Source organism: Haliotis rubra, unplaced genomic scaffold, assembly GCF_003918875.1.
Source record: "Haliotis rubra isolate DU_JTF1 unplaced genomic scaffold, ASM391887v1 Scf1670, whole genome shotgun sequence".
Classification (NCBI taxonomy): Eukaryota; Metazoa; Mollusca; class Gastropoda; order Lepetellida; family Haliotidae; genus Haliotis; species Haliotis rubra.
In genome coordinates, this window is record NW_025765637.1 from 74,128 (window position 1) to 94,069 (window position 19,942).

The window sequence follows — 19,942 nt, forward strand, 5'->3', positions numbered from 1 at the left end:
TCCATGTTTTCGTTTATTGTAGGTTTCAAATTGGTTTCCATGTTTCCGTTTATTGTAGGTTTCAACCTGGTTTCCATGTTTTGGTTTGTTGTGTGTTTCAACCTAGTTTCCAAGTTATAACCTAGTTTCCATTAAAACTGAAACTACATTTTGCACCAGTATCTGGATGGTATCCATGTCGGGACTTGACCCACTCGTCCATGGAGACTCCTGCTGGTGCTTAGTTTATTGTTGTTTCCAACCAAGTTCCCAGCTTATAACCTGGTTTCCGTGAAACTGAATCTGTTGTGCCGGCCCCTTACCCGCTCGTCCAGAAAAAGAGGTTGTGTTTCATGCAACACACATACCAAATGGGGTATTTTATACAATTGCACACTGGTAAAACCGTCAGGATGACAAATAACAGAATAAAACACAAAATCATGATAGGTTTATTTACATTCAACAATTTGCTGTTAAACAAATGATATTTGGAATGTTCACATTAATAAAAACTGAATTTTCAAAATGCATAAATAATTGAAAGCAATAAGGGAATAAATAGCAGTGAGTATGGAATGTTTTTCCTAAACAGATCAATGTAGATGAATCCATATTATTTGGTTTTCCAATTTGAGAAATGTTAACTCTTTCCCGAAGAGAGGAAGAACTTTCTGCTTCTTCTCCGGCCAGTCAATCGTTGTCAGGACCTTCTTCCTGCTTTCCAGCTTCTGAAAGTTAGAAAACAATAAACAATCAGTACAAACAAGCATTCGACAACAATATCGCTAGTTGGAGAAAGGAAAACTGTCCAATGTTCCTTAAGCTTGTGGAAAAATAAACTGTAATCACTGTCCAATAAGCACTAAGTTCAATAAATCAAAACTGATCATTTGACCTGAAAAGTGATAAAAGTTTCAATCGCAGAAGAATTTAATGAAATTTGTAAGAGTAGAGAGACAAGTGAGAGAAGGACATATTTCCTTAGCTTGGGTTGGACATTTGATGACTGACAAAGATTTTCTTTCACTAAATAGCAGTTGTGACTTATAGAAAACTTTGACATTGAATTAATAACATCTCTTAGGAATGCACACTAAATTCATACTATCATTGCCTAATTTTCCGAGAAATTAGCAGGTGAAACTTGAAAGCTATAACTTATTTTCTGAATGTTACATACATTATGCTTTGATATTATATGTATAGAACTACGAATTATCCATTATTTTGAAAATAATGTGAAAAGAAATTTTTGGGTTTAAAAAATAATGTGGGGTCATTCTAGCAGACAACAAATTGAATGGGGTCATAGGCGGACCTCCATAACTAATATCTCATATTGCTATTGACAATGTGTTTGCAGCTACTATTTAGTGGGCTGTTATTAATAAATTGTTAATTGATGTGTGCAAGGTGAAATATGTCCAGACCAAAACATAATGTACATTGGCGCTTTACTATGTACTATTTATAACTCTTCAAGCTGCATATAATTTTAATTATACATTTCACGTATTAAACAGTGTTTATTTGAAAGTTCTTTGGAATATCAGTGTACATTTTCAAGAAATTACATTAACTTGATTTTTTTTTTCAAATAAGGTTTTCCTTAAATTATAACCTGCGTAACATTAGAATTGAGAACGATTAGAATTTACTTACACATCTGAATCTTTTGTTGTTCTTTGCAGACAAAGGCCTCTGCTTTTCCACTTCTTTGTCTTCTAGGTGAATGAACCCTCTCTTGTTCGTTCAAAACCGCCAAACTGCTTCTGAAAGGAGATGTGTATAAGTGGAAAATATTTCCAGTTGGAAGTTACGAAAATAGTGGTTGTGTCATTTTTATGTATTTTTCTTCTTATTTTTTTTTACATTATTTGGATAATTTTATGTACATCATTTACTGAAGGGTTTGGATTACACATACCTGTTGCAGGTCAAGATGAGTTAGTCATCTTCAGTTTTTCCAACACTGCCCCAATGGAATGCTGGAAATGTAGAAATTAAAGGGAAAATCAGGAACTTTCTAAGTGATATTGTACTCTTGATAACAATAAGGCATGAAAATAAAGAATAAATACAAATTTGCAAAGGGTAGATATGCTAATATCAAAAGATAATAGCAAAATTAACAATTTCATATAATTTTAGGTTGGCAATGTACATCAATGTATCCCCAACATATCCTATTAAACGTTCTATATATCCAACTTTCTTTACAAACTACATCTTTTGTGGACCTAACAAAATCTACATCTCTTCATTCAGAGTTAAATATCTTGACATTCTAAGTGTAAAATTGTTTACATCAGATGATTGACTGAAATTACCTCATTCATCAGTAATCTATCCTATACTGACTTGAAAACCTTTTAAAGAACAGTTTCCCAAAATATTGTGTTGACAATTTATCCACTCAACAGCATTATAGTATCATGATAAATATCGTCTAAAAGTTGGCTGAAAAATATTGTCGATTTTTTTTGGTCATAGGCTGTCTTGTAACTCTAAAAACTAGACAAAGAATTTTAAACTTCACTCTAACCATGCACCAAATCTGGTCAGAGAATTCTTATAAAGGCAAAATGACTCACTATCCCCCACTGTATTTTTTTCAGTGGTACAAATATCAAATGCAATTTTCAATAACAAACTTTAAGATAGTACTTCCAATCATTGGGTTCCTTGCAATAATATTCGAATACTTCTAAATACGTTTGGAAGTTATCTTGAGTCGGGGCATTGCTGGATATATTTGTGGTTCATTTTGTTCTTGCAAAGATAATATTTCATATATTACGATAATGAACCATTTAGTCGTATGTGACTGATCGAAATCACAATCGAGTTCTTGAGTTGACTAAGTAAAGGAAGCCATATCTCTTGCCAACATTTCGACACGCAATTGCTTATCAAGTTCCATCAATTCTAAAATTGTAATTTCATATTTATTGTCTTAGCTCCTTATGTACATTAAACGTTACACATAACATAAACTATTGCTTAATTCAAGAAATTTACACTGTACCTGACATAGTCGTGGAATGTTCCCTTTCTCCCTCCGTGATTGACGACTGCTCCTGTCTTCAAGTCTTCACGTACCCGAGCCTCCAAAGCTTCTAGTGTAACTCGCATTGCCATTTTCTTGATTCAGACAACATGGGCAAGCGAAGGAATAATTCATTGTGCTGGGTTCCTTGTTGTGTGAATAACGGGAGACACTTTGGCCCACTTTCAAAACAACTTCTCATGAGATCAAATGGCGGCAATTGTGTGTAGGGGCATTGTGGGTAATAACAAATACCTAATCCCTTTTCGATTGGCAGGTATGAAAACATTATCTGACCCAATTTGGTTGTGATTTCAAGACAAAAAAAGACGAAAATGACCACTTCAGTACATAAAACCATTGCTTTTATAAAATGTCACCAGTTCGCGCGTGCCCACGGATTACCGACTCATTACTTCAACAGCAATTTAATTTTGATAATAGGTGCCCGTTAAGATCGAGACAACCCCAAGGAAGCCGACACACAGACCCCGACATACAAATGACATGACACTGATTGTTTGACAAATACTTGAACTCACTGTCAAAGCATACTAACTTTAAATGCTTTTAATGGTAAACATTACTCACTACCTCTATTCATAGTACAATTTACTGATATTCTAGTTATTGAGAAATCCGTAATGTATGTACCGGATTGACAATTGTTTGAATTACATTATACTTAACTTCCTAAATGCTTATTCTCTTTTACATTCTAAAGCAAACATAATTAAACCGATTTTCCCCTCAAATTTCACTTTTTGACGTTTAAGATTTTTCATTACTTCAGTGAAAATTGTTACTCATCGTAGAATATCATCCATCTATTTAGATTTTCAAAATTCCCCATCATATGAAATGCCACGATGGACAACTTCATGCCAAATACTTGCAAATTTTAAGTGACTCAGTTCAAAACAGTGCACAGGAAACCAACATGAAACTACACATTCTGGTTTTATGTTGGTTTCCATTTAATGAAAACTTCAATTGCAAATTCCAGGAATGGAAACCAACAAGAAACCTCTAACCTTAGTTTCTTGTTGGTTTCCATTTACAGAAATGCAAAAATCAAAGAATCCAAAATGGAATCTAGTTGGAAACTCAGTTACTCAGTTTCAGTGAATGGAAACCAACTGGATTCCCAAATTACCCAGTATACGGATGGTTTCCAGGTTTCAGGAAACCAAGTCATTTTTGTAGTGACGGTTTGAACTGTTTTGTCACTGAACCGTCCAGCGTTGTCCATAGCGGTGCGCTTCAGAGCGTAATTCGAACAACATGGTGAGTCCGAATCACTAGTTGGCACTTTCACCTGGTGAAACATTCTTTCTATATCAGCCGTGAGGCCCACCGCAAACTGCCTGAATCGAACCAGCACTCCAAACAAATTATTCAACAGGTCTGGCCCTGTCATCAAGTTATCATTTAGCGATGTGTCCAAGTGTGTTGCAGCAGCATCAAATACCACCCTAACTCTCCCTGGTTTGTTGATATTTGTCACCCCATGATGAGGAATGTACCAAGTCAGTGGAGAGACTGACATAGCTTCCTCTTCAGTCAACTTGTGTGCATGTCCTTTAGCAATATAGCCATTCAAGGTATCACTATATAGAATAGCAAAGTAAGCGCTATCGCATTACAAAAGTAACAGCTAATGACCTAAATCTTCTCTCCGCGGTTGTGAAATTATTTGGCAAAAGTTAAACCATCATGCTTCCACAGCATTCCAACTTGGTAGTGTCCATCAATCAGACATGTGGTTGAATCAAGAATAGGCTGGGCTCTTCTGTCTTCAGTCGATGATGGGCGGCTTACTGTCGCGATGTTATTTCAAATGACTCTGTCAACCAGAAATTTTCAATCTGATCATGCAAACACTTGGTTTGGGTGACAGTGAAATGAACCTGAGCTTGAGTATTTTGTTTTCACTCTCATCTCCAGAAACACCCATGAGTGACCAACCGAGTGCTGTCCGTACTGCATGTGGCTGGTTATCGGGGCCTGAAACAATATCAGTTTGTAAATGTGCTTCCGGAACATTAAGTCCTATTAACAACTGTACTTCAGATGATTCGATATTTGAGATGCTCAAATCTCTTATATGTTCCCACTCAGATTGCACATGCTGTGGAGGACAGCATATTGCATCTGAAGTTACTGTCCATGCTTCTTTGACATGAAGACATGCTGTATCATAGTCATCAACAGCCTTGATATTGAGGGTAACCTAGCGTCCAGTTTGTTCCACCACGGAATTGAGAGTTTTTACAGTCAGTGAATGTTTACCTTCTTGAAGACCAAGATCCTTGGCAAGTTTGTCACTAATGAGAGAGATGTCACTTGCAGAGTCGAGCAATGCAACTGTCCGAATAATCCTTCCATTCGCACCAAAGGCAAAGATTGGAACCAACTGGAAATACACACGAGTTGCATCAGGTGATGACTGTATGTTGTGATTTGTGTGTGTATTATCAGAGTTCACATGAAGAAGAGATGTGGTGTGTCGCTGACCACATCCATTTTCTCTACAGCGCACAGATGAAAAGCATTTCGATGCAACATTATTGGGTTTGAGGCAGTTGTAACACAATTTCCTATCCCTTATTAACTGTCGACGTTCATTAACAGTCTTGTTTGCATAGAGTGGACATCTGTATAAATAGTGTGCATCGCTACACAATGCACATGGCATTATCACTTGTGTTTCAGTCTGTGTTTGAATCCATGGCTGATTATGAGTTAAAAGGTCCTCCTGAATCTTGATTTGAGTTTGTTTACCTGTCTGTGCTTGAGTTTCACTACCATATATGGTACTTGACTGTTTTGGTGATGTTTGTCGACTTACTGCTGCATACAGCGTGCTCTTCCTTCCACTTGTTTTCTCCTGTTGAGTATGTGAAAGGCCAGATTGTTCATTCCTATTGGAATTATTACCATGTCTTTTGCTACCATGAGAGACGGCATAAGGGTTGAAATCAGCTTCTACACGATCCCGCAGCCACTGCTGAAGATCCATCAATGTCAGTTTCCTTGTTTTCATAACTGATTTCACATGTTCATTCCACCGCGTCACCTTGTCTGCTGGAAGTCTTCTAGCAGCTTTTAGCAGAATATCACAACTTCCTAAGTCAGACATGTGCTTGAGTTGCTGTAGAGTTGTGATACAATCTCTGATGGTCACATAAAAATGTCGGAGGGCAGCAGAATCACAAGCTGAAATTACAGGTCCTGTTACCACTTCGTTCAAGAAAGCACGAGCAATTCTCACTCTGTGACCAAAAGCGTTCTTTAACTCATGCAACACCAAGGCAAAGTTCTTACCACTGTAACCAAGACCCTGCACATGATGAGATGCTTCACCCTTCAAATGCGATTGTAATAAATCCATCCGCCTTGTATCCGATATGCCAGGTCTGCAATGTACTTGGGAATAGAATTGTTCAATAAATCGAGGCCATACCAATGTTGCTCCATTGAACACAGGCAAATCTACCTTTGGTAAGTCACGCTCACTTTCAACATGTATAAGAGTTTGTGTCAACTGATCAGAATGAGATATTCCATGCTGAGTAACGAGATTAGTCTCCTGTCCTGGAATGAGTTTATCTATCCATGCATCAATGGGTTCATTCTCTTGAGAATACTGATAATACCTGGGTCGAACATTTGGAGGGCTGTGAGATGCTGCTTGTGGAGGTATCCCGCTATCTACTGCCCTAGCATTTGTATTCGATAATGTTGGAGTTGTAAATTGCACATGACCAGAAAAGCTTGGTGCTAGTGGGTTCAACACACTTGTAGAGACTTGTCCTGTTGTGGTAGAGTGAGATAAGATTGTTTGTGTGGGAAGGACATGACCTGACATCTCATGGAGTTGCCTTCCAGTAGATTGAGTAGTATTTCTTACAAGTTGTGTCACAGATACAGCAGGCTGAGAACATGACATGCATAATTCTGTTGGTAACACAATATTACTTGACATCCTCTGATGTCCTGTGTGTATTTCACTCACATTAATGTCAGTGTCCAAGTTCTGAGAACTGTTTACAGTATTCAACCACTGTCTCACATATTGAGGTTTGTTTGAAGATCCCATACTTTATCGAGAATGACAACTTGTTGATTCAAGCATATCCTGCAATAGCTTTACCTCCCAGATCCGCCTTCTCTGTGTCATGTCTGATTTTCTGTCTAGTACGCTGAATTTCAAGTTCTGCTGCTTGTCGGATATGTTGTGCTTTGAGCTTTGCCTGCTCAGTTTGTAGTATTAGTTTCTGTTGTGCCTCTGTGGTGGTACTGTGTTGTGTCCTACTCCTACTAGAATGTGTTCTACCATCAAGCCTGTTATCTGATTGACCCTTTTGACTAGAATGTTCATGCACATCAGCTTCAGTACTTGTCACCAGAATATCATGTTTTGGTTGTTGGGCTTTCTTAGTTATATCAGACTTGTATGTTTGTGATGATTTTGATGAAGAAGTAGCAGCAGTTTCTGTGCCATGCTGAAGGTAATTATCTATCTGCTGTAAACACTGACAAGCAAGTGATTTCCTGTCCGCATACCAGTTAACAGCCACTGAATAATCCTCCTCTGCATGTAAGGACTTCATATATCTATCCTGAGAAATTTCAAGTGAATTCAAAGCATGTTCAATGTCTTCTTTAGCCTTCACCAACATGGGAGCGCCACACTCATTCTCAAGATACAGTTTAGCAGAGTTCACTAAAGTTGTCAAACGAGCAGCACAGCCGCACCTTACAAACTTCAAATTCTGCATTTTCCCACTATCAGAAGCACTGTGTTTATTGTCATGTTCATAAACTTCACCACTCTCAACAACATCCGCCTTGCTGGTCGCCATTTTGAATGCACGAAAGTTGAATCACTTCTGTAATGTCGGGGAAAAACTTTTTGTTCGTGAAAGAACAAAAAAGAATTATTTCAAGAGTTTATTTGCAGGAAATACAATGATGTTGTTTCGTTTCTGTTTTTCCCGTGCAAACATGCAATTCATTAATACATTGTGATACCTGTATGAGGTTTAGCGCCGAGCCGCCCATGTGCTTGTGTCCGTGTCCGAGTTTTGTCTGCCCCAACACTCAAGGGAGGCAACTCTTCTGCCTCAAAGCAAACAGCGCATACCTCACAAAATAAACATACACTTAGATTTCGAACATCCAGATTTAAGTTCTTGAGGATCCCTTTCTGATTGTTCTTCAGTTTCTACTGCATCAATGTCTTCAGTGTCAATGTCACTTTCCTCAAAGGATTCTCAGGTCAAAATAAAATTTTGCAAAATGCAGCATGTGATAATTACTTCAGGCATTTCCCCGAACATTTTTCATGTCTAAGTATTTGAGTTTTCTGAACTTCCCTTTCAAAAGTCCAAAGCATCTTTCAATGTCCACACGCGTTGAACTGTGTGCATTGTTGAATGTTTTTTCAATTGCTGTCAGATGTCCATTGTCTCTGAATGGGACAAGCAAGGACTTGGACAGAGCATAAGCAGAATTGCCAAGTAGGTGGTACATTTCGGTAACGGATTATATTCTAAGTAATGACACAGCGGGCTGTTCGGTAGACCCTTGAATTGTGTGCTGATCCAGGATATGCACAATAGACATCGATGAACTTAAGCTGCCGTCACACACACCCTGCAGGTTCATTGCTGGGAAACCTTTCCTGCATATGTAGGAATCTCTGAAGAAGCTGGGTCCTGGAATTGGTATGTAAGATCCATCCAGCATGCCAATTACGCCTGGAAACCCAGCTCGTACAGATGCTGCATCAGCAATTTTTCTATAATCTGTGTCCTTTGGCCATTTTATTAATTGTGTCATAACTTGTGTACTGGTCATGGTTCTACAAAATTTGCTTCCCCAGTGTCTTCGGTCTCCCCTCAAGAAGTGTCATCAACTGCAACCTGAGCCAAATGACCTGGTAACTGTTTGCAAAATACATAGTTAAATGCATAGTAAAATACACAGTGAGATATACATAGATTCACAGTTGTTATTGCTAAAGCAGTATAATTACCATCAATATTCATGTAAATGGGGTCATGTTTCATGTGGGTTTCACATGAAAAGTAGACAGCATGACAAGGTTTTCAGTCGTAATTTGTAAAAATTGTGAAAAGTTTCTAAAGAGTAAGAAACAATGATAATATTTCAAATACCGGGGTAGACTTTCGTTCAGTTTTCCCGGCTAATCTAATGTTAAATCAGTATGCGAGCAGTTCCCTATGCTCCCCATCAACCACGACTGCTTTGTTTGTAGTCTTTAATGGTTGTGTGTCACAAAGTCCATCATCTCCTTCAACAACTCAATTTAGTGTGATAGTGATTACAAAGCGACTCTTTAACACTCAGATTTGCGGAATATTGTGTAACTGAAAACAAATTAGTTCCTTTGCGACTTGAAACAATAAAAGAACCTACACTACAGACATTTATATATGCTCTCAACTGTCTGTAGTGCAGGATGTGTTAAACAAAGATTATATATAATTTAATAATTAAACAAGACTTACCTGTAAGTTGAAGTTTGATTGGAATTCTACCAGCCAGTCAGTAGTGATAAGGGGGTAACATGAGATTGCAAACTGCGCATGCCTAGACCAGACTTAAAAGGAAAGTTTTGACAGATTGGTCCCCCATGTGTAAAATTCATGGGAGGGAACTCCGGGCGGGCATGTTACCCCTTATCACTACTGTCTGGCTGATAGAATTCCAATCAAACTTCAACTTACAGGTAAGTCTTGTGAAATGAAAGAGTCTGAACCTTCTGGGAAGTCACCAATGTAAAACTAATTTCACCGAAAGCTTCTTTAGTGTCAACTTTCTAACAGGCGAAAGTTGTCAAAGAAAATTAAGAACAGGTCTCACATCCCAAATATCTTGGTTTAACCGGTCTGGACAGGAAAATGCCCTTGAAAAATCTAGTCACCAAGGGGTGGTCTCCAATGCCCTTAGTATCGGTGAGATCAAAAGCTGACAAAGCACTTCAGGCATAGTTCAGAGAACTATAACTTGGTCCCTCCAAATATAACATAAACAAAAAGTCTAACACTTCCCTATAGAGGTGTGAACTGAACTAGTCTGTCTCTGACTACAAAATGAGTCCCATCTGTCCCAATACGTTTTGTATTGCTTTCTACTGCTTGGTTTCCAGGAATTCCACAGTACTTCGGCAACGTCTGCTGAATGCCGCTGTTCTTTCAGACATACCTGATACCAGGAAGACTGCAGGTCTTAGGTTGCTCATCTGCGGTTGAGCTTTGTAATCCCAAGGTAGAGAAAGCTTCCTCCTGACTTGGGTTATCTCCCTTGGTCTGTCAATAAGAAGTGAAAGAAGAGTAGTAAACCTGGTCAGAGTAGGTGCAATGATAATACCAGTAGCTGTATCTTGTTTAATTTTCTGCTCGCATTTGCTGACAAGGCAAAATGGGGGAAAAGCATAAAATATTTCTGTGCCCCAATCTACTGTAAAAACATCAATTTGCCAGGGTGAAGGATCACGCTTCCACCCAGATAGCACAACGTCGTTGAGCCAACGTTGGACCAACCATTGCAATAAGTTGGGCCAACGTCAGAATCCACCGTTGGGCCAATGTCTTTTTGTCCAGCTGTCCAACGTTGGCTCAACGTCGCACTCATAATATGTTGGGCCAACGTTGGCAATATGACATTATTCCACTGATGTCCCAACGTTGGGCCAACCTATCAAATAGCAAGAGCATCACCTGTAATCCCCACACACATACAGAATCGTGCCATAAGTGAGGGAACAGTCATGTAATTTCCATATAATTACATGTTAATTTGGTGTAGCATAAATAATTTTATGAATTCAATTCAGGTTGGATCAATGTGAATATTTGCAGGTAGATTTGAAATCATCCCAGCCCAAAGAGCATAATTTCAATTCAATTATCTGACAAGTAGTTATTCAATGACATCATATTTACCAACATATATGTACGTTTTGTAAAGGCCATGCCCCATAGACAGCCATGTTAAATGATTATATACAACAATGCATATGTTTTGTTGCATTATTGTCAATCGAAATTGAAACGGAAAACTCAGATGATTCCTCACAAACATGCAAAGTTTTATGAAGATTCTATGAAAATTAAATTCATTAAAATTATTTATGCTACACCAAATTAACATGGAAATGTCACCTTTGTTAACTTATGGCACTATACTGTACATATTTCACTTATCCACTCCTGTAACGTTTGTGCTTGTTTATTACAACACTTGTACGTAGATTCTCTCCACAATCTCATTAAAAGCAGATCTTAGACTGGCTCCCAAGGTTAAGCTACACAAGATCTGAGGAAGCTTGTATGTCTTGGGGTTGTCCGCATGAACACTGTACAGGAAATGATACTAGCTTAGATAACATTTGTATGTTATAAAAAAGTATATCTTTGATTGGTCAGATTACAACTTTTGCTGGACAAGCTACCCTTCTTGAGTTTGCTCAGTATCTTGTGTAGCAAACCAAAGAATTACAAAGAATATCAGCATCACTCAGCCACTGTATTTCAGTTTGTCTTTTGATGATTGACAACAAAAGTAAAACATGTTTACACAAATTTCTTTAAATCACAGCATTATTATCATCATCATCATCATCATCATCATCAGAAGTGTCCATCAGCTGGGACAGTGCCTGTTTTTTTTGCCTTGAGTTCCCTCTCTTTCTCTGAAAAACAGAGAGACATGTTATGGTATACTATCAAAATAAGATTTTGAAAAGCGTAAGCAGCTTGAAATTGTATTAAGTAACTTCTGTAGAGTCAGGTTTACAGTAGAAATTTGGGAAGTTAAACACAATTTGATTTGAATGCTTTCTCTTATGATGACTATTAAGAAATGATATTTGGTGAATTATTCAATTTCAATTTGCATATAATCGAACTACACATCCGATGTACTGCCTGGTCACTGATCTCACTGCAGGGTGCAAAAGCTATACAAAGGCTGAGAAATATGTACCTTTTTGCTTGTCTGCACGCTTCTTGTGCCCTCCAGCCTTGTCTGATGCATACTTCAGCCAGTTCTTAATATGGATTTCAGTAGCTGATTCCGTGCAGCCGGAAATCTTTGATGCATCTGAATGAAAAAAATAAACTTATATAAACAGACAAGACACTGTTATACAAGACAACTAGAAACCCTTATGAAAGATTTTCTTGAATACATAGAGAATCTATTTATCATCCAATATCATTCTTCATTAACTTCAAACGGAAAATATTAATCTTTGGGCACTAAACTATACCAGGGGTGGAAATAAATTTAAAATTGCTAGTGTACTCCGGCACAGTTGCACATGTAAAATCACTTGCCCTGATAACTTTTCCACTATACAGGCCTATTTTCTTGTTGATTTCTTAAATAAACAGCATAAGTAACACTGGAAAGTCAAGTACAGCATGATACACATATCTGCGTGCTCGACAGAAAAAACACTGGACTCTGACGTCAGGCAATGGGTTATTTCCATCCCTGCCTTGGCCTCTTCAGAAATGAGGTCATAGCACTACTGCTTTCGCAACACTGACATCAAAAGATTTAGGCTCAGTTCCTTTTCATCTAGTCAATACCTTTGATGATTCTTGCCAGCGAAGTGTTGGCAAGTCCCATCTTGTGTCCCCTCCCTTTCCAATTAAAGGAAGCTGCCAGGCTTGGAGTAAAGAGGGTAGACATTATTCTGTCTACAACCTCTCTGGCCGTGATTCCACCCAAACTACCAATATGACGGACCTATATTAAAAACACTACAAATTAATGTGTGTATAGCAATAAAGTCACTTAAACTGATGTAAAACATGACACTCAAGTCACGGCATTGTATCAGTGCTACACATTATTATTCAAGTATATGGTTATGGCTTGGTGACTATGCTTTTTGGATGCAAAACAAAAACTTTTTCACTTTGAGTGAAATGTGGTTAATTGACAAATCTTTCACTTTACAAAAACCCATGACATTTATATGCAAACATAGAATTTTTATAAATAGGCCCCTGGTCCTAAGAAAATTCTTAGTTTTGCTCTAAGATCTACAAAAAAAAAATCTTAGCTAAAAGTAAATCTTAAGAATTATTCATATAGGGTCTAAGAATAACTTTTAACTAAGAATGGGAGTACAGTCTTAAGAAAATACTTAGTGCTGTTGCCAAGGGAAATCCGGGAATTCCCTGAGGTTATTAATAGCTCATGAAATGTCGATGGCGGCGTTTGCGCTGACATTTAAGAAGAGTTGAATAGCAGACCGAACCGAGTTCAGTTTGTTTACGTTCGGTTACCGGAAGAGGAGCTTCCTGGCAAAAACATTTATTGAAAAGGTAGGTAAATCAAGTAATTTTAATCCAAAAATGTGTTTATAAATAAATCTGTATATGTAAAATGTTTTATAAATGTGACTTAAGAAATTCTTAACACTAAAGTGTAAATATCATGGAATTCTAAGAATTTCCTTCATTTAAGAATTCTTAACAATTCTAAGAATTTTTATAAATACGGCCCCAGATTGATGTGAGCACATCATCGAAATCTTGAGAAACACTAACAAGTTATATCTGTCTTCATGCCAATTTCAAGAAATGTAAACTATTGCAAACAAACTCAGTCTTTAGTATTTATTATTTCAAAGTGTTAGAAAAGCAACCACAAGCACTCTAAGAAAGAGTATAAGAAAAGCGAAATGGACCATAACCCCGCCACCTTTCACCAAGTGCACAGGAAACATTAGGTGAATATGGGATAGATGCATATAATCGAACTACACATACACAAGAAGCAGACAGTGCAAGGTATTCAAATACCTGGATTGATCATAACCTGAAACATTTCGTGGATAAAACAAAACATTCTAAATATTTAAGGACACTGAAATACTACATACAGGATACTACATATTTCAGGAATTTATTTGATATTAACAATTCCATGCCCAAATGCTCATAACAAAACAAACCCAATCTATTCAAGAAAACTAATTTGTTTAGATTAACTTGCATAAGTGTACTATTGACTGTAACATTATCATAAAATGTATTACGTCCGTACTTCCCCTGAGCCTACCAATGTTTTGAAAGAGCTACAAAAAAACCCAACTAAACATTTACTTACCAGTATTGCTTCACTCTCCCTTTCAGAGAGCTTTTCTTCAACCTGTGCGAAATCATCCCCAGTTCTCATTGGGAGATGAAAGTTCTCCCGTACAAGATCTGGAGACAAGACCGCACTTTGCTTGGCATGAAGGCTCTTTAGGATGAGCGTATTTTGCCTGACTTGTTCCTGCACCTCACTCACTTTTTTCAAGTAATTTTTTCAGTCTGCAAAGTAAGAAAATAAACATACTAACTATACAGAAACAACCCTGATGTCTCATGAAAATTTAGTTTGACTGGTCATGTAACCTAAATATAATATCATCTTAGCACACACATCTTTACACAATTTATTTTGTATTAAATGCAACAATTTAACGATGATCGTGAATAGAGTGTTTTAAAAGTCATCTTACATGTTTTCATTGGCCATGGTGCAGAACTGTGAACAAAGAAGTAGAGATAATCACAATACATAACAGAGTCTGTTTTGTTATCATATCCTCAGTGTAAATTTCGTATTAGTGATTGGATTATAGTTACTAGTTAACCAAGTGAAATCTTTATTATTCTAAAAAGTTATAATTTTAAACAAAAATGAATTTAAAATTACATAGAAAAGTATTCATTTACATAAGCACAACAATACAATTAAGTCACTTTCTGTATTATCATCATTCCTTACCTGGCTAATGGCTTTGTTGATACTGGTAGGCTGTTTGTGTTATATGCAGGTGGCTCAGTGTAACTGGAAAAGAATACAAATCTAACCATGAAAATTTGTTCGACTGCATTTTTTTTTCATAGAAGGAGTGAAGTGTATTAATAATTGTATGCCTCTGCATTGCCAGCAAGCAAATAGTTGATGTTGGACAGGTAAAACTGTTTCCATTGCACAAGTAGAAATAAAGATAAAAACATTGGATGCAAAAACAACAACTAATCTTTAAAAATGTGTATGTCATGGGTCCTCCATGGAAATATATATATATATATGCAAATTCAAATGTTTCTACAAAGAGAAAGCAACTAATTATTGTACAGGAACATAGTAACTAGTGATCTCATCAGTAATTTAGTTAAGTAAAAATGTGTTTCACAACAATGAAAAATTACTAATGTGCAAAATATAAACAGATGTTTCACACATATTTACCTGAGTTGCTGCCTTGGATGGATTACTGGAAAGGCCGGAACAGAGGGTGGCGAGATCTCAATAGTTCTACTTGAACTAACAACAACAAAGTAATATTCTAAACACACTTGCATGTAATAATCTCACAAACATGGTTTTGCTCAGGAGATAAACATACTATGTTTCACAAAATGACATTTACATTAAAATATCAGAAAATTCTGTAAGTCAACAAGATGAAATGACAGAATATAGCGTCATTTTAGAGACTAAATCCAACATTTACAACCATTTCAATTTCAACCAATTTCCTCATGCACCTATGTGTAAGTGTTGCAATTAGTACAAACAGAAAAAAAATTCAAACATAATACCCTTTCTTTGACTTCTGAAAGTCTCACTTGAGGCAGGCCCCTCAGAATCAGATGATGTGATTTGCCTTTAAAAAAATATTGTGCAGCTGAGAACACAATGAAGCATGACTTCCTTTAGCTAAATTATCAGTTAAGCATGTTAGCCAGATTTAATTCAAGCTTAGCACATAGACATTTTCAACTCAAGCACATTTTGTCTTACTATTTACATGCTTGTAATTAATAACATGATCATAATAATACAGCAATAAATTTCATGGCACTGTAACCATGGTGACATACTCAGTTTGTGATCTTTTCTTGCCACGTTCATGTCTAGGCTCATGTCAACTTCAGCTTCTACCTCAAAGTCACTATCGATAGTAACAGGTTTCCGCCGCCTGAAACAGAAAATTTAGAATTTAAAATTCTGTTGCCAACTTTACCTGGATACTGAATATGTAATATAATGTAAATTGTAACAGTTCTCTGCATCTGATAAATCTAAAAATATATATGATTGTTTAAAAACTGCAATATTTTACAACTCCAGTCTTCAAACCATATGAGTTTAACTAAATAGTTACCGTTTTTTATCCTCATCTGTAGTGGCAAGATCACTGACACCATCAGCTGCTTTTTTTAATGTCAAACAGTTAATAATATACAGACATTAATAAACATTCAGGTTTTAAATCTAATGCATGTTCAGTTGAGTTGTCTAATACTACTTCCTAGAGACAATATTATAAACAAGTATTCTAAGTTAACAGTTCTCTAACAAATTTGAGCCTCACAGTCAGTGAAAACACAAATGCAGTATTACAGCATTGGAGTGAGTGAGTTAATATTTAACGTCACATCGGCAATATTTCAGCCATATTGTTAAGAGGACATTTGATATTGAAATGAAATATATGTATATTATAAAACACCTGTCGACGAAGGACAGTAAAACAACTAGAATATCACAATTACAACTAAAACTAGTATGAGAGATATTACTGATAGCACTATTTGGACAATACAATATAAAAACAAGCTATAGATCACCAACACTACAGCATTGGAAGTGAAACATATCCTGACTCAAAAGGCATCAGTACAGCTTTGGTAGATATGCTTTCTGGATTAATTTGTTTTAATCGACCACAAAGTTTTTTAACAACAGATATTTTAAGGTATTTAGAATCACATGGATACTGAAAGAAGGATTCTACTTGCTCTTTGTATTCCTGACTAACAAGTTTTTGGTGGTTGTTGTGTACCAAAATATTCTTAATAACATATGTTTTGTCACCAACAATGATAGCATTGTCAGGTGCTTTACGGGATAGAAGGTAAGCATTCATTACAATCTGTTCATACTGATCACATGATGAAGCAATATCCTCAGGAATGGGACCTTTTGGTGCTTTTTCTGCAGTAAATGTTTGGTGACATTTTTGGAGTTTTCAGAACACCTTTTCTTTCATCCATACATGCCGTATAGCCTGTTCAAGTGGCAAGTTGGGTTTTGCGGATGAGTTTTTTATTTTTGCAAAAAATTCAAAAGGAAAGCGGAGAAATTGTGAAGTGTGCCAAACAACCTACACTGAGAAGCAAGGTGAGTTATTCCATGGATGTTGTAAATGACTGCTTGTTGTCCATAAATGTCACTTACATTCTGTACAAAGACTTTCAGCAACTGCTCTGCATATTCGTTAAACAAGGAACAAAACTGTTCACTTGACAGAATCGTGATGCTTACAAACAACAATAAAAAGTTATTATAGAGAGCTTGTGAAATCTTGCTCTGAGGAGGGCAACTGGGCCAGTATACAAAGCGTCCTAAACTCTGTAGCTTTCCATCTTTCAACTTCTGTGAGAGGCCTGCCCTTCATGAACTTCAGCGTGGCAAAAATCTGCCCAAATTCACAATAGTTTCTGAAATTAGTTTTGTTGCATTACCTCCAATACGCACATGTAGTGGACCACTAGTGAGCAGTACAATTATTTTCTTAACAACACCTAAGCATACTATATGCATATAGTCATGTGGGAATTGAGTCACTAGACCTATGTTGAGTTGAGATAATACAGATTTATCAAGTTGATGTCCTGTTTCAAGGTACTGCATATCATCAAAAGCAACATCAGTTCTTGCTGGAGCATCAACTTCTGGAAAAGTCATCCTTCTGTCTCTATAAACACCGTGCTGTACACAAAAATCGCACCTCTCGTATCCACAATGGCCTTTTGTTTTCTTTACAAAGGCACGTGCTGGTGCATTGCAGACAAAATTGAGAATTGTCACACTATAGGTCTTTCCATTCAGTTTGACTCCATTACATTCAATGTCTTTCATTTCATCAACAAATCTTGTCAAAAACTCATTGGAATCTTTTGGTTTTGATTTTCCCACCCACAATGCCACAACAAATGGTTCTGGTTCCACTTCTTCCTTGATTAATGCCAAAATAGGCCAAAATCCCTCTGTGCTACTCTTAAATAGAGGCAGACCATCAATATTTATCTGTAAGGTAAGTGTGTCACATCCTTCAGGATTTAACTGATCAATTTTGATTTAAGGGTATTAGCCAGTCCAAAATAGTGAAATTTTCCACCAGATACCTCCTCTATGTCAAAATATCGTTTTGTTCCTAACAGTGTACGACTGTCTTTTGGCAAAGATGGAAAAAATGGCCTCAAGATATCCAGCAGTTTATTAGTGTGACACAAAGGTGTCCCACTATCAAGCACCCACTGCTTCAATTTCTCCCTAATGTCGAGCTCTCCATCAGAGTCATGCTCTGAGCTGCTAACACTGGTTTCTCTAAAACTGTCACCATCTTCATCACTATCTTCATCACCATCACCACCTTCATCGTCAGTGTTCATGTGGATATTCCCTCCTTGACAATGTTTATCAAATTCAGAGACATCTTCATGATAATAAATCTCATTATTGGGAACATTCTTGCTGACGGGTGTACTTTCATAATGTGCAAGTATACAAGCCGTTTGAGATGATGCTCTGCGTCTGATTGTTTTTGACTAACAATCTTATCCATTTTTCACCTGTGAACAGGGTTAACAAATCATAGTCAATGCATGTCCGGAGGAGACTGTCACGCGTACTCTTCCCTCACCCCTCCATAGAATTAAAAACAAGCAGCTCACATGGTCAAGCTACATCCCATGCAACTGGCAAATAGATTTTAATTTGAAGATGTTTATGTATATGGTTGCTCCTAAAAGAATGTTACGGACAGGTGCATAGACCCCATTTAATACCCCCGAGGGAAAATAACAAACCAAAAAACTAATGCATTAAATGCCAAAAGGGCAATAGAAAAAGGTTCAACGAGCTAATAAAACATGTTATGACTGAATAAAAATATTTACTCAAATTAATTTATAAACATGCACTTGTAAGTCTTGTGATAAATTCCCGTTTACTCTATATTTGTCGAAGAAGCAGATCTAAGCTTGTAGATGTTTGTTTAATGAATATAGTGTATATGACACTGTTTAGAGATCATGTTATCATCTAGTCAGAATGGTAAATGTCAGTTGATAAACTCCAGTGTTGTTATACTCAACAAAATACCTTCAGGACAACCCCAATATTCAATAATTAAGTATTATATGGATCGTAACATTACATACTTCAATATTGAAAATTGGGTGGGTACTTGAGTATTTTTGTTTAGCATATTTACCTGAGGCAGAGATAAAAAGAATGTTTAAAACTCTAGTGGCCACAAGTTCAGTTAGTTCAGCCAGCTGATAGGCACACGAAGTTTAGCTGGCTGAACTTAGGTTCAGTTAACATTCATAATCCACATAACCAGATTGTAATCTCACTTGAGCAAAATTATTTTTAAACTCATCATTATAATTAATAATAAACAACTGAGCAAGTAATAAATTCCTAACGATCAATGTTGACTTGCAACGGTCAGCTGATACAAAGGTAATCATGTCAATATTTTCAGGCTTTCCAAGGGAAGCAACTCTGCTCTCTGGTTGTAGTTGAAAGAAGTTGGAAATATTTCCTGTGCTAATGGGATTTCAATACCCCTACCTGAGGTTTAGTGAATAATATGCCGAATGGTAATATTACCCGACAAATATAAGTTATGCATATCCATATACTGTACATACGTGGGACCCTATTCTCGCGGTACTTAATTTCAAAGAAAAAAATCATCGGAAAACAACATGGGTGTTGCCATCTTGGACAGGAACAGAGTGCCCTTAATTTGCGGTAACGGTATTCAGTGATACCCCAGACAAC

The 19,942-nt window shown here is 36.9% G+C and overlaps 1 protein-coding gene and 1 long non-coding RNA gene across 4 annotated transcripts; both read right to left on the reverse strand.

The window, feature by feature from the left end:
• Positions 1-11,633: 11,633 nt before the first annotated feature.
• LOC124272206 lies at positions 11,634-14,377 on the reverse strand. Of its 3 annotated transcripts, XM_046707360.1 has the most exons (5): positions 14,192-14,377; positions 13,885-13,900; positions 12,661-12,820; positions 12,050-12,166; positions 11,634-11,756 (listed from the first exon to the last, which is right to left on the reverse strand). In XM_046707360.1, the coding sequence occupies exons 3-5, from the start codon at positions 12,761-12,763 to the stop codon at positions 11,695-11,697; spliced, it is 282 nt and encodes a 93-aa protein (XP_046563316.1). In that variant the 5' UTR covers positions 12,764-12,820; positions 13,885-13,900; positions 14,192-14,377; the 3' UTR covers positions 11,634-11,694. The 3 variants fall into 3 exon arrangements, with proteins under 3 accessions (XP_046563316.1, XP_046563315.1, XP_046563317.1); XM_046707359.1 differs by lacking the exon at positions 13,885-13,900; XM_046707361.1 differs by lacking the exon at positions 12,661-12,820.
• A 487-nt stretch (positions 14,378-14,864) lies between these two features.
• On the reverse strand, positions 14,865-15,701 carry LOC124272208. The gene is made up of 3 exons (XR_006897284.1): positions 15,682-15,701; positions 15,329-15,403; positions 14,865-14,920 (listed from the first exon to the last, which is right to left on the reverse strand). It is a non-coding gene; the product is annotated as an uncharacterized LOC124272208 (long non-coding RNA).
• Between the last annotated feature and the right edge of the window lie 4,241 nt (positions 15,702-19,942).

Bases quoted from the DNA above. Each gene is read 5' to 3' on its own strand.
- LOC124272206 (XM_046707359.1), bottom strand. From the start codon at position 14,260: ATGAGAACTGGGGATGATTTCGCACAGGTTGAAGAAAAGCTCTCTGAA. The intron at 12,167-12,660 runs GTATTGACTAGA...TTTTTCATTCAG, and splicing joins GCTGGCAAGAATCATCAAAG to ATGCATCAAAGATTTCCGGC. The intron at 11,757-12,049 runs GTACATATTTCT...TCTGTTTTTCAG, and splicing joins GCGTGCAGACAAGCAAAAAG to AGAAAGAGAGGGAACTCAAG.